Source organism: Onychostoma macrolepis, chromosome 25 (assembly GCF_012432095.1).
Source record: "Onychostoma macrolepis isolate SWU-2019 chromosome 25, ASM1243209v1, whole genome shotgun sequence".
Lineage (NCBI taxonomy): Eukaryota > Metazoa > Chordata > Actinopteri > Cypriniformes > Cyprinidae > Onychostoma > Onychostoma macrolepis.
In genome coordinates this window covers 15,229,690-15,245,421 of record NC_081179.1, presented here as the reverse complement: position 1 = coordinate 15,245,421, position 15,732 = coordinate 15,229,690, and the positions used below count along the sequence as shown (strand labels likewise).

At 37.3% G+C, this 15,732-nt stretch overlaps 1 protein-coding gene across 8 annotated transcripts in view; it reads left to right on the top strand.

The window, feature by feature from the left end:
• cadps2 (Ca++-dependent secretion activator 2) overlaps window positions 1-15,732 on the top strand; it is a 167,886-nt gene that overhangs the window by 12,112 nt on the left and 140,042 nt on the right. For all 8 annotated transcript variants that reach the window (XR_009269303.1, XM_058766608.1, XM_058766611.1 and 5 more), the window contains exon 2: window positions 12,872-12,985. Coding sequence is in view for 7 of the 8 variants with exons in the window: in XM_058766608.1 (XP_058622591.1) it covers window positions 12,872-12,985 (114 nt within the window). In the remaining variant the exon portion in view is untranslated. The remainder of the gene's footprint in view (window positions 1-12,871; window positions 12,986-15,732) is intronic.

Below are 15,732 nucleotides of genomic sequence, written 5' to 3'. Positions count from 1 at the left end.
GTAGAAGCAAATGCGCATTTAATTGGGCAAACTGCTCTCAGAACACCTGTTATCTCCCAAAAAAAAAAAACTGAATCACTCCTACTGGTGGCTACATGATATGGTTTAGCCCACAGTATTGTTTTTGTGCCTTGAATGGGACTTGATATGAATGCTGATCAGGATGATATTAATTCTTTATATTTCTAAGGCAATATAAGCATATTTGATTAAACATACAGACCTTACAGTATTAAAACATCATTAACCAGCTTCCCAGGCTTGTACTTTGTGTGTGTGTGTGTGTGTGTTTCCACTACTGATTGAATAAACCGTGCTCGCAGTAGATCCTTTCGTGTGAAATTGGGAATGACACTTTATATAAACGATCATTCTGACTTTCATGCCTTATCCGTCAGCTTGCACTATTCAGTTTTGTGTGTGTTACAGTACGTTTTAAACTCTTCTTTTATGAATGGTTGTGCCCATAGGCAGATGCTTATTCATTTGCATGTGAGCTTTTTAGACTACAACTTTCACATTTTAGAAATTGTCAATGTTTTATTCAATTACTGGTTAAATTAATCATAACTTTTTTACTTTTTGCCCTCCATTTCAAATCTTGTACATGCACATATTCAAACTTGGGTCATTTCAAAATGGCCAAATGTCAATAAAATAATTTTTTGGTTGGTTTACTGTTTAAATGATTAATCTCAGTCTCCTGTTTCCAGCTATTTGTGAGACCACTGAAATAAATATCAATTTAAGTATCGAAGTATCTTTTTCTTGTTCCACCTTCACACCCAATACAGATTTCTTTGGTCATTGTAGTGATATGAAGTGGAGAGCCTTGAGTCACTCGAGCTCAGATTAAGTAAAGAGCTAGAAAATCAAGGCTTCAGAGAGGGCTTAAGATATGTGACAAGAGTGCAGATCAGGAGATTGAGGGGTTGACTCGGCCACTTTGAAGAGTGACAGAAGGTCGAGAGCACGAGGAGGAAGAGGGGCTTGTCAAGGGACTTGGGTCAACAGCATAATTGCAAGCTTCTTATCTGGGTAACTGTTCTCGCACTTGCCAGCATTTTGCCCGAGGACGCCCCCGGAAGCTCCCTATTCCCTCCTGCATCACGTTTTGCGTGACTCAGAATAGTACCAGAATGGGGGCTGAAAACGGAAAGCGAGGAGGAGTGAAGAGATTGAGGAAGCGGATGCTGTTGAATGAGAGGAGGTGAAAGTGAGCAATCGGCCATAAAGGACATCTGTATGCAGATAAATGCGCCTCAGTCACCACCTACGTACCCTTCAGAGACGGCATGCCAATATATCACTTCAACGAGGGACAATCTCTGGTGCCGAGATGCAGGAAACCAATGAGCAGAGATTTGAATGCTGTCCACTCTGAAAAGGAATAGTGTACCCAGCTGCAATTAATCCCGCTGGATTGCCTAGACATAAACAACTTAAATGTACTGTATTTAATTTGATTGCAACAAAAACAAGACGGGGTAGAAGTCTGGTTTGTTGTCTTAAGCTGTGCACACACTGTACGATTTTGGCCGTCTGAGACAAATTTTGTAAATCCTAAAAGATTCCTTCAATCCTAGGCTAAAATCTGTTGTCTTAGTTAGTTTGACATGTTCACTGACAGCTGATTAATGACCGTTGCGATCAAATTTGACCTCTGATGAAATTCTGGCAGTGTCAGAAGTCCTTCGGTGTGACTTCTCGTACGACAAACGTCAATCTGTTTTAGTTTTTCAAGAGCAACCAAGATCACAATTAATGCTAGATTTTTCTAATCTTCATAAATTCCGGCACTCCCATCCCCCGCTCACGGAATTTCTATTATATGTTGCCTTTGCTATAATAAACACCGGTTTCGCTGACATTAATGACATCTGAGATCCCACAGTGTGACATGATTGTGTTCGTACAGTCTGACAAGCAACAATCGCAAAGGACTATTATAAATCATGCAGTGTGCATCCAGCTTTAAGGTCCCAACCAGTGATGGGAATAACGGCATTACTAACGGCGTTATTTTTTTCAGTAACGAGTAATCAGACTAATTACTGTTTCCTCGTTACAACGCCGTTACCGTTACTGACAATAAAATGTGGCGTTACTATATTATATTAGAATTAAATTTTTCAGTTCATCTGAATGGATGCCCAGTGACGCTGTATTTGACGTACCATAAACTCTAGTGTGAAGGCGCACAACTCACCGTCGCTTTCTCTCACATACACGCACGCAAACAAAGATACAGAGCATGCAGAATTGATGCGCTACATGTAAACGATATTCTTTGTTGTATTTTCCTGTCAAAATAACGGAGTTCCTTTGGAATTCTTCAGCTTTTAAGAACTGCCGGGTTCTCTGGTAGTGGGCGGAACTAATGCGCAAACGACAATCTCATTGGCTGGCGCTCACCTATTATCGTCCCTGTTTTGATTTCAGCAAATCAATTCGAGTGAACACAGACAACATGATTAATATTCATGAACCCAGCAGTTCATTAATCCTTAGTGCGTTTTATATTGATGACAAATATGCATTCATACTTGGATATTCTAATTCTAAAGTAATATTCTAAAGTTCTATCATCATATAATATTAAATTATCATAATATTATATTATAATGCTTGACTGACTGATACTAAGTATCAGTAGATAAATAGTGTAGATTAATGTACAATGTTTTATAATAATTTATTATTTTTAGTGTCCATTTCATTAATTTAACATATTTAATATTGGGGGCATCCAAAGTTATTTTGACATTTGAACATTTTTTAAAAAGTAACGCAATAGTTACTTACCCTGGTAATTAGTTACTTTTATAATGATGTAACTCAATTACTAACTCAGTTACTATTTGTGAGAAGTAACTAGTAACTATAACTAATTACTTTTTTAAAGTAACGTGCCCAACACTGGTCCCAACCCATGTTTTGTTGTCCACTGGAACTGTCGGCAGAACAATCAACATCCAGGTACGCAACAGTACAACATAGTATACAGGCTGTACGTCTATTTCTTGCTACCTTTTTTTTTTTTTTTTTGCTCGAGTTAAATTGCACCTTTAGAATCATCAATCAAAGAAGAAAGGCCAGAATCAACAAGTTTTCTTTCTCCACCCATTTGTGTGAAATGGTACCAGGATAACAAAAACGTAAACACGTGTCAAGCTTTCTGGTGGTTTGTATCTGAGTCTCATAGTGTTATTCAAGGTGACTCCATCGCATCTGTCCAACAGACAAGCATAGAACCTTCAGAACACCTTGTTCGCTTCCCTCAACAAGTTATGACATTCTCAAAGCAATGTGAGGGTTCTGAAATAAGCAGGAACAGCTGAAAACATGGTGTGGGCGTGTAAACGTACACTCACACACAGCATGCAGCTCTTTATCAGTGGTGAGCAGAGAGCAGCTTCAGGGCAACACGAGTCGTGACAGACCTGTAGGACAGCAAGATGCACCGTGGTACCTCTCCCCTGCTGTTACCCACAGCGCCTTCGCTGTGAGCTCCCGTGGGAAAGGACCAGCGAGATCCAAACATGACACAAGGAATCAGTGTTTTCGCCTTAGCAGATGGTGGAACACAATAGGAAGGGACAAACACTTCGCATGAAGTGAAGACTAAAAAAGTCAACTTCAGTTTCAGATAGATAAAATTGGTTTGACTTAGTGGCAGACGTATTGACAGCGTTTGGATTTCTGGGGGAGTTTTCAAGCAAGCTTCAGTGCCAGTCTGTCATCACATCATCTGTCCACATCCATGTGTGTCAGACCACTGACAGCACTGTCAGACTGTTTGTCAGGATAATTTGATATGACATGACACGACAACTTGTGAACTCTGACAGGTAGTTTATACACTATATACCTGCTTAATAATTACTCATGGCGCTGCTTTTGGTACTTTTTTTCGTGGTTATCCACCCACTACATTCTACCGGTCGAGCTATTTTCAGTCAGGCATTTGTGTGGGCTCCTATCATTTGAGGCTAGTTCTTATTGCTGGCCTGGAGAGCTATTCTGTTTCATGTCGTGTCTCCATCAGCTGCAACCTAATTGTGCCACTACTTAGAAACCCTCTCATCTTTGAAAGAATAGCCATGGGGAGATGTTTTCCTTTTTTCTTTTATTTTCCATCTTCAATATCATTCAGCCCGTCGCTTGTCTCGCCTGAATGTCTGATCTTTGTCTTTGTTCCCTGCTGTCTCTTTTTCTCTGTAAATGTCTTCAACTTTCTCTTCGCAAGTCACTCCCACCTATTCTTCTGAGTTCTGTCCTACTTGATTTATGTAAAGTCAATATGAAATCAGATTTGACAGTTTACTTTTTCCTAGTCTTATTGTGCTCTTCTAAACATGTTATTTTAAAGGAAAACATCTTTTGTAATGTTTTATCACGGTACTTCACTTCTGACAAAACTTTACTTCTGGCATGTTGGCTACAAAGGCTATTGGTTAATGTTAAATAATGGACTTAATTTAGTCTTACTGAAATCTTGCTAATAGTTTTTATAGTTAATGGTGTGTTTAAAAACTTGTTAGCATGGACATAATAGCAAAAAGTTGGATTGAAAAAAAAATTGTCTGTGTTTCCATTGAGATGCTTTCAAGAGTGAACTTGACTTTCAATCTCCACTTCTTGGTTAGAAAGCCTTTTCAAAAGTGGCTCAGGGTCACATTTCAGGAGGAGAGTAGTCTTCTACAATCAACTATAAACTTTGTAGAAGGATCTGGAACCTCTTTTTCATGGGCCAATCATTTCCCGTTAGATAAAATGCTCCTCCCAGTATTTATTTTTTCTTGTTGAATATCTTGTTTCACTTCAAAATACATCACATTACAGAAGTTAAATGGGTTTAGAATGCTGTTTTATGTTAGCTTTAAGACCTTTATTAAAGGGGTGGTTGACTACAATTTCCCTTTTTTAACGTTAGTTAGTGTGTAATGTTGCTGTTTGAGCATAAACAATATCTGCAAATTTGCAGCGCTGAAAGTTCAATGCAAACAGAGATATCATCTTTTAAAATTATGGAAGTTTAATGCCTACAAATACGGCTGGTAAGGGACTACAACAAACTACTTCCTGGGTCTGATACGTCACGGACCCAGATAAACCCCGCCCTTGGGAACATGTAAGGAAGGGGGCGAGGCCATGCTGCGTTGCTTTAGAGAAGAGGAAGAGAAAACTAGGGGTGCACGTAAAAATCTATTCATATATGAATCGCGATTCTGTCTTCTAGCGATTCTAATGGATTCACAAGTTTCAAAATGAATGTTCTAAAACAGCCGTTCTTAATACTGTTAATTCTCTCTCTCTCTCACATTCAGATCGTCAGATCAGCTCCAACAAACTGTTCCAATTATACATTTTCACATAGCAATGAGAAGCGTTATACATGGATGCGTGTGCGGTTGTCGTACTGTATTAAATCTTTAATCAGAATAAAACCATATATTAAAAGCTAACATAAGCAGTAGCATAATAACAGCTTATCTAAAAGTATGAGACAACAAACAAACAAACATACCATTAAGAGCCGTGCTTGCACAGGTTCTGCGTGATCCTCTTCACTAATATCCTCTGCGTCTCAATCAGGCTCAAATTGATAAACAATATAGACGACGCCATTGTTTACAATACAACCGGAGCACATGCCGCTGAGCTGAGGGGCGGGACATTTATACGCATGCTCGGCGGTTTAGTGAATCACAACACACTAAGCCAGCTAACCAATCAGAGCCCATCAGGAATTTCTGAGGGAGGGGCTTCATAAAAACAGGAAATAATCGAGGTGTTTGTCAGAGAAGGGACAGAGCGGTGTGGAATAAAGGTAAATTATAAAATATTTAAAAAAACGAAGCATGAACACATGTTAGACTGCACCCCATAAACACAATCAAGCCTAGAAAAAAAAACGGTAAACCACCCCTTTAATATAATGGCAGTGAATTGTGGTTGAGATTTTGAAGCAAAATAAAGTGCATCCATCCATCATAACAAGTGCTCCACACAGCTCTGGTATAGGTTAATAAAGGCCTTCTGAAGCAAATTGATGTGTTTGTGTAAGAAAAATATCTATCTATATTTAAAACTCTATAAACTGTAATCTCTAGCTTCCGCTAACTGTCATACGCGCATTCACGAGAGAGTGGCGTTCCAACGGATGACGTAGGCATAGCATAAACTCCAGTGAGAAGTGACAAACGTAGAAGCACAGAGGAGTAAGCGAAACCAAACACTGTTCACAAATTATAAGTACAAAACCGTTGTACAAAACCAAGAAAAATGTTGGAGAATTTTGATATAAGCCAAGAGGAGACTGGTTTTCCTTTGCTGTAAACAAAACTTTGTTCTCGCGAGACTAGCATATTCTCACTGGAGCTTATGCTATGCCTACATCCTACACCCTACATCATCCCCTGGAATGCCACTCTCTCATGAACGCGTGTACAACAGTTAGCTGAAGCTAGAGATTAGTTTATAAAGTTTTAAATATAGATATTTTTCTTATACAAATGCATAAATTTACTTCGGAAGGCCTGTGTGGAGCACTTTTTATGATGGATTGATGCACTTTATTTTTCTTCAAAATCTCGGCCACCATTCACTGCCATTATAAAGCTTGTAAAAGCCAGGACATTTTTAATATAACTTTTTAATGATTGTATTCGTTTGAAAGAAGAAAGTCGTATACTAGGATTGTTTGAGGGTAAGTAAATCAAGGGGTAATTTTCATTTTTGGGTGAACTATCCCATTAAACAATGATAGGAAATGACTGAATAAACAGCAAGCCAGAGAATTTCCTTCCTGACCTTAGGTCTCTGGCAGAAAATGGTGCTGATAACTTTCACTTAGAGAGCAATCATGCAGACCTTTCAGAAAGTTTGGTTGTTCCCCTCAAATATTGAGGTTTACAACACTCCAAACCTAAATGTAGGCACACTTTGGTTTGAGTGGCTATTTGGTGCCATTTGGCAATGCGTTTCCACTAATGGGCTTGAACAAAGGTTCGTGGCAGAGACAGGAGCAGCCATCAGGCTTGTTTGCTCTGCATGTTGTTCTGTGATAAATGTCTGCAGCGTTTCTTCTCCATTAGCTCCCAATGGTGCCGGTGGGAATCACTGTCGTATACACACATTCTCTCCTCACTCTTTATTGTTCTCTTTGTTTCTCTCTCTCTCTCTCTCTCTGCTTTTTGCCAGTTGATCCTCATAGGAATTGCTAGGGGTGGATGTTTGTTTAGGAAAAACTCAATCACAGGTAGACATGAGCATATGGAGGGGAGGAAGCTTGTCAGGTAGCTTCTGATTGAACTAAATCGTTTTTCTCTAACAAAGTCAAATGTAACACTCTTGTGAGTCTGAAGTAATTGCTCACATGGCAGGGTTGTAAATTTGAATCCTAGGCTGTGTTCAGCATGGCATACTACTATTACTATTTTTGATGTATATAATATGTATACTGGATATCTGGATAATCTAATTTGCCAAAAATGTGCAATGTACAACAGAGCTGGATGTGCTGGACTCTGTATCCCACAAAGCAACTTGTTTTTAAGTAACATCAGCTCTACATTTCATTGCTGAAATATCATATATTATTTTTATAAAGAAAAATTGTAATAAATGGAAAATAAGTTTTTCTTCAATAGACTGTGTTCGCTGAATTAAACATGCACTTTAGGTCATATGAAGTTGTGTTTGAAGTGATTGTCATTGCATAACATTTTTAATTAAAAATAGTTGGTGGTAGGACATTGTCTATGAGTGTAGGATGCTATGGAGTATAATTTCACAGTCTAACTTCCTGGCTGTAATAATATCTCCTTAATCTGATGTTTGTTTGTACATTGTTTTGTTTTGCGTTGGTGTTTCAGTGAAGAGATGCATTGAGGCATGTTTGTTGAAGGAGAGGTTGAGTGTGTGTTTGATTAGTAGGAGGAGTGTATGTTTGTCAAGGCTTGGGACGAGAGTTCCAGGTGACACCTGTTCCCTGACAGCCTTGTGGACTTATTCGCTTGAGCCTTGTGATATTTGATATGTTGGAATGAAGGAAATGTTATTTTATTGGTGTTAAAGGGATGGTTCACTTTAAAAATGAAAATTTTGTCGTCATTTACTCACCCTCATGTCGTTCCAAACCTGTATGATTTTCTTTATGTTGAACACAAAAGAAGATATTTTGAAGAATGTTGGTAATCGAACAGTTGTTGGTCCCCATTGACTTCCATAGTATTTCTTTCCTTATTATGAAAGTCAATGGGTACCAACAACTCTGGCACTTCAAAATTCTTCGAAATATCATCTTTTGTGTTCAACATAAAAAAAGAAACCTATACAGGTTTGGAACGACATGAAGGTGAGTAAATCATAACCAAATTGTCAAAACTTTTAACTTCATTCTGTGCCTGTGTAACAATTTAATGTTTTTAACGTCCTCTCAACACCTTTAAATTTTGTTAAATTGTATCTATTATAGAATTTTGACTTCTTAGCTTGAAATACGTCAGACATGTTTTTAGTCTAAAAGATGATCTGAATGTCTGTACTCATCAAGGAAGGGTGGCAGCTGGTATTCGTTTCACGATTGGTGTTTTACCCTTTGCCGCTGATATAAAAAACAGAAAGCGACTTGCTGCAGCTGAATTGCTGCAGCAGCCAGGCTGGTCCTTGAAAGCCACGCAGTGGATGATGTTGCCATGACGATGTGAAGGGGTTGTCATGTTCAGGGAGTGGCAAAAGCAAAACGGCATCAATGGAAGGAGAACGAAAGAAAAATAAAATTTAAGAATGAGAAAATGAAGACCATCTGTATAACAGGCTTGTGATATGACAGCAAAAGAAACAAAAAGAAACTCACAAACCTGTACGAAGTGAGCAGCTATATATATATACATATATACATACACACTAGATGAGGTGGTCTCATGTCCTCAGAACCCTTTGGGAGCATTAATGATGTTTATTAAGTGTTTCTGCTGTGTTTTTGGGTGGGTGTGTGAACTAGAGTAAACCTGAACTCTAAGGCTAAAATGCTTTCGCCCACCACAGTCACCATTTGAGCTGATGTTTCACTATTAGAGCCACAAATCAGTAAACTTTTGATTTCTGTCCTTCTCTTGTGAATTACCTCTCCAGGAACCAGGTTGTCCTAGGCTGATTTTACACTTGGTTTGGAAAAAAATAAGTTTGATTTTATGGATGGCGCAATATACAGTACGTGTATCGCAGTACACCACAGTATCTGGTTGACACTCCAACACTGTTCTTTTGGCCATGATAATCGTGTTTGACAGTTCGATTCCACTACTTGGCTATCTTTGCGAGTCTCTTATTATATTCATTATATCATCTGGCTTAGAATCAAGGCATACGTGTTCACTGTATACCACTACGTACAAATAGGAGCTATTGAAGTGCGATTATCTCCTCTTAGATTTTTCAAGCTAGAACCACCAAACTCGGGTCAGACCTTCAGACTGGTATGACTCGGGTTGCGAGTCTTATCCGACTTATGATTTTCTTATGAAAATTTGACTTATGAAACAGACGATCGAAACTATGAAAAGTCCCATAGACTTTCATTGAGGGGGTCAAAACTTTTGTACAATAAGACTTATAGAGTGTTTAAGCCGTCTGTCACTAGCAAAGCTTAATGACTATCCTAGGACAACATGATCATACTGGCAACATACTAAAACATGTCAGTCATGCTAATCAAACAACATGCTAATTGTGTTAGAAACATACTAGCAACATGCTAATCATGTTAGAAACTTGTAAATCATGCTTAAAACATGCTAGTAACAAGCTAATCATGCTAACAACAGGTTAACAACATGCTAATCATGTTAAAACATGCTAGCAACATGGTAATCATGTTAGCAACATGCTATTTATGCTAGAAATATACTATCAACATGTTAACAACATGCTAATCATGCTAGCAACATGTTAAATCGTTAACAATGTATTAAATTGTGCTGCAACATGCTATCAACAATCTATCTATCTAAACTTCAAGCTTTTACAACTGCCTCAAAACTGTTAGGCTTGGCTTTCTCAAGCCAACTTCAAAGTTTGTTTACAAACTTTATTCATCTAGTTTTTCCTGCAGCACATCTAATTTGTGATCATTTCAAATGATATGGCTAGTTGTACAGTCTACTGTTCACTTTAGTTCATCGGACAACCTCGAGTGATAAAATTGCTATCAATGTGCACTAAGGCAGGCACAATAGCGATAACAATATTGTCGCAGTCTAAAGAGAAATTTTGGAAATTTGGTTGCTGTTTTTTATTTTATAACACATGGCCACCCACATTAAGGTATAATACTGCCACCTTCTGTGTTGGAGTGTCAAAAAAATGCTTAGTTTAACAGTTACATTTATGCATTTGGTACATGCTTTTATCCAAAGCAACTTATGGCGGGCACACACTGTTTTCAAAGTTGTCAGACGCTGCTTGTCTCACACAGCATGACTGTCTAGGGAACTGTCTAGTTGCGATTGGTGACGGATCGGTGACAGGGGGTCACACATTACACAACTTCTCAATAGGAAGAATCAGCAACAACTACAAACTACATTTCACATGCGAGACTTGATACAGGAAATAACGCAAGATCATGCGAGAGACAGGTGTTCTCATGCAAGAATTAGAGTTTGTCAAAAACAGTATCCTGCAAAAAGCATCAGAGCATCTCTCAGATCACGTCTTTGATAACACGCATTACGCGATTATCACTCGTGATAAACCAGCACCGATTTGCGAACACAGATTTGCCTGCTGTTTAAACTACAGGAAGGCAGTTATTGGTGATGAATTATTTGCAATATTATCAACAAAAAAATCAATATTTATTTATCAACAGTACTAATATTGCACCAGTTTTATCCATACTTTCATCATTTTTTTTTTCTTTGCCACTCACTCCATGCAGGTATGAGGGATATTTAGAGCAACTCTGCCCATATGCTTGAAATGGTTGCATTGCCTTACAAACGAGAGAGTGAATTGCTGGCTCACGAAGAGACAAGGCCGAATCGATCACAACTGAAAGTGAATAAGCCATTGAAAGCGAGACAACAGTGAGTGCTACATGGAGGAAATGCAAGCACTGTGCTGTAGCTTGGTGCTGATGACACAAACAAGTGCTCTATTGCACTTATTAATGACCGCCTCTGGTTAAAGCTCTAATAGCGTCTGCAACCAGAAACCTATTCTCAACATTGTAAACAACTCCAGCTACAGTACGTGTTTGAATCTGCATGGGATCTGTTTGTATTTAGAAACGGATGTGCGCTAGAATGCTAATTTAAAGACTTCATGAGGCATAGCTTTAGATGTTCGACAGATTCATGCCATCAAATTAAGGATATCCCGTAGGTTGCAACATCTCGGTGGGAATTTTAGAATTTACAGTGATTATAAAACAGTTGACTGTCGTAGCACATTTAATGTCTGTTACATTTGCCTCTGGGCTCACCATGCATTTGACAGGATGGAAAATAGACAGAGCATTTTGCTACACAACTTCACTGCTTTTCAGGATCACGGTCAGGGTCTACGGGCGCTTTATGCTGTATTAAGATGCATCTTGAATTTCTAAAAAATGTTGAGGGTTTACATCTGAAATTACTGCTTATATCCTTAGAATTATATGTGTCCTTCAAGAGTGATTTGTGAGAGAGGTGTGCAACTTGTTGCTTTGCTTTGTACAATATATCAACATTTCCTACTGAAAATATATTGGAGAAAATCTGATTATGTACCTAAAAGCACATTCAAAAGTTCGGGTTTGGAAAGATGTTTTAATGCTTTTGAAAAAAATATCTTATGCTCACCAAGTTTGCATTTATTTGATCAAAATTACAGTAAAAACTGTAATAGTATGAAATATTAAAATTTAAATAAATTGTTTGTATTTGAAAACATTTAAAAATGTAATTCATTCCTTTAATGCAAAATTGAATTTCCAGGATCATTACTCCAGTCTTCAGTGTCACATGATCCTTCAGAAATCATTCTAATATGCTGATTTGAAAACTCACAAAACATTTATAATTATCAATGTTTAAAACAATTGTGCTGCTTAATATTTTTGTGGGAACCATGCGTTTTTGTGTTGTTACACAGTTGCCCAACGGTTTCTTCTATTTCCAACTCAAGACAAAGTCTCTGCCAAAGTCGGTTGTCAAAATGGCCATCCTGGATGTCAAATTATGATGAGTCATAACTATGATTATGGCTAAGAAAAGCAGTTAATAGTCCTGATTTTTTAAGCAGCCTCCTTTCATGCTCCCTGTGGGTAAATTTGATTAGAAATAACCCCCTCCAAATAACATCAAAGGCTATGACTAATGTTTGTTTTTTTTTCCAACCAGAATTTTTTTTTCTGAAGAAAAATATCGCTATTTTGAATAAAGATGTTTTTCCTCTAAAACATTACCGATGCATTTGTTCTGTATATAGTTCCTGCTGATTTTACATCAGCTTTGGAAGCACATTAAAGGATGGGAAAATAATGTTTTTCCACTCATTATTCATTACCAAAACATCAATAAAACAACATTTATGAATACAAACAAGTAAAATGAGGTTATTTGTACTCATGGAAATCCATTTTCATGTGCTTTAGAAGTGAAATGCAGTTAAAGAATAACATAATTTAGCAGAAAATGGCATTTTTATATTGACACATGCTCAACAGAATTGAGTTGCATACTTAGTGTTGCCAGAAGAGGTGCTACAGTGAGCATTATCATAAACTCTAAAACTATGCTTATTTATTTATGCTAAAGAAAATGGGATTCCACAGATAGATCTACAGTTAACTCTTGTTTTTTCTCTTTTCTCTTCTCAGCTGAACAAGCAGCAGTTGCAGGTGGTGAAGGAGCGTTTCCAGGCCTTCTTGAAAGGAGAGACGCAGATTGTCGCAGATGAGGCTTTCTGCAACGCTGTGCGCAGTTACTATGAGGCAAGACTCTCTGATTTTCATTTCTATTTTAGATAGACTTTCAAAGTTATTGGCTGTTAGGATGTGACCAATATGTTTACAGCTGGAGTTTTGATGAGGAACGAACTTCACAACCATTAAAAACTTGTTTTATATACACTGTAAAAACATTTTCGAAGTTGTAAATAAAACAAAGATTATTGAAACGTTTTACTTAAATTTTACATTTAATTTAATGTGTTGCCTTTTCTTTGTCAAGTTCTCACTTGAGGAACTTTTTGGAAATAGTACTGTAGGTCCTCCAGGTACTTTTCGCCAACTATTGAATACTATGAATTCTGACAGACTAGTATTTTCACATACTGTTTGTGCCTACTACTGTATATAGTATGGGAGTAGGCATATTCAGACATTTAATAGTCGAACTGCTCATAAGTTAGAGAATGTGTGCAAAAAGTGTGGGAAATAAACCGTTACCAGATGCATCTGTATTTACAGCATAGCTGCCTGGCTGTCCTCTCTGTGCTTGAAGTTTCAACCTAACCCAAAGATATATCTCTGCCAAATCTTTTGCTCAAATCCGGTGAAGGAAATGCACTTTTTAAGTTTTGTGGATCTCGTCTGAAAGCAAGTGTGACTAAAGGCTGGAATACACTACATGACTGTTTTTATGATGCTTTTAAAACATTAGGCATCATACACTTGCTGACTTTGTAAATGGTTACAGAGAAAAACTGGCATCATACACTAAATGACTGAGAATCACATATTACCATTTCATTTCAATTCAGTTCAAGTGTATAGCGCTTTTCACGATACAGATCATTGCAAAGCAGCTTTACAGAAAATTTTAAGTTTCTACATTATATTTAGGAGAAGGTTATTAGTGGTGACTATGGCGGAAATGTAAAGTAAGAATCATGCAGTTAGTTACAAATTACACGTAATCAAACAGACGGTGAACACTATTAACTATTAACAATGATTATATGTTGCAATTAAACTTAGCAATTGCGATTAAACGTTGCGATTTAAGCAAGGTAGTTTTATGTTGTTCCAGGGTTAGCATCATCATTACCAGACTCTCAAAGTGTTCTGAACATGACAAATTCATGCAGAAACACATCTTGGTGTTAGACAAATTTAAAAAAAAAAAGCTAAAAATATCAAACATGATACTTTAATACCTTTATTTAACCAGGAAAAAGACTCGCTGAGATTAAAATCTCTTTTCCAGGAGTGTCCTGGCCAAGATAGGCAGCCAAGTTTGCATATACAAATAACATAGTTACGTCAAACATTACAAAACCAACATATAACCAGTTAAAAACAATTACACACCATTAAGTTGCTCTCTAGATTATATATTAAGGACTTAAAATAATTATAGGACACCAAATTTTGTAGCTTCATCTCCTTTTGGAGAAGATTCCAATCTGAGGCAGCAGCATATATAAAAGAGGTTTTACCGAGCTCAGTTCTGACAAAGGGCACACAGAGATTATAATTTGATTGAGAACGCAATGAATAATTTCCAGACAAAGTCCTTTGTATAAAACAACAGAGATAATTTGGCAAATGACCCAAAATTGCCTTATATATCAACAAATGCCAATGCATTTTTCTCCGAATTCTCAAGGAAGGCCATGCAACTCTTTCATATAATTCACAGTGATGGGTTAAAAATTTACAATCAGTTGTAAATCTCAGAGCACTGTGGTACAAAGCATCCAGGGAAGAAAGGAGGTAAGAGGGGGCATTCTGGTAAACCACATCCCCATAATCGAGAATTGGCAGAAATGTAGCGGACACTAATATTGTCCTCACCTTAAATGGGAAACATGACTTATTTCTGAAGTAAAACCCTAACTACTTCTTTAAATTTTTACTCAGATACTTAATATGTGAGCCGAAACGTAATTTTTTTATCAATGATAATACCCAGATATTTGTACTCAGACACTGAGGTAACTTGGCTCCCCTGAGAAGTTTGAAGGACAATAGCATTCTCTAAAGGAGATCTAGAATTTGAAAATAGCGTACATTTAGTTTTTTCAACATTTAAAACCAACTTCATAGCACGAAACCTGTTTTGGATAATATCAAAAATGGACTATAATGCAGCCACTGATTGTTGTTTAGAGGGAGCTGAACAGTATACAATAGTATCATCTGCGTAAAAATGGAACCTTGCTGTATCAATATTAAAATCAAGACAATTTATATATATATACTAAATAATAATGGTCCCAACACAGATCCTTGTGGAACTCCCTTGACAACCTCCAAGAGATCTGACTGAACACCTTCCACCTGGACACATTGGGTTCTACCCTTTAAATAAGCAGAGAACCATAAAATACCATGTTCTGATAGTCCTACCCATCTAAGCCTATCTAATAATATGTTGTGATCCACAGTATCAAAGGCCTTTGATAAGTCAATAAAAAGACATGCACAATGTTGTTTATTATCTAAGGACTCCACAATATCATTTAAAACTTTTAAGGCGGCTGTAGTAGTACTACAGTATGTCCTTTACGGAAACCAGACGGATTACTAGACAGAATGTTATAATCATTTAAATATTGTGTCAGCTGTTTACTAACTAGATTTTCTAAAAGTTTTGAAAGAATACAGAGCTTAGAAATAGGTCTACAATTATCCATTAAAGAAAGATCACCCCCTTTTGCCAAAGGAACAACAAATGCTGATTTCCAAATCTTGGGAATTGTATTAGTTATTAATGAGAGATTAAAAAGATATGT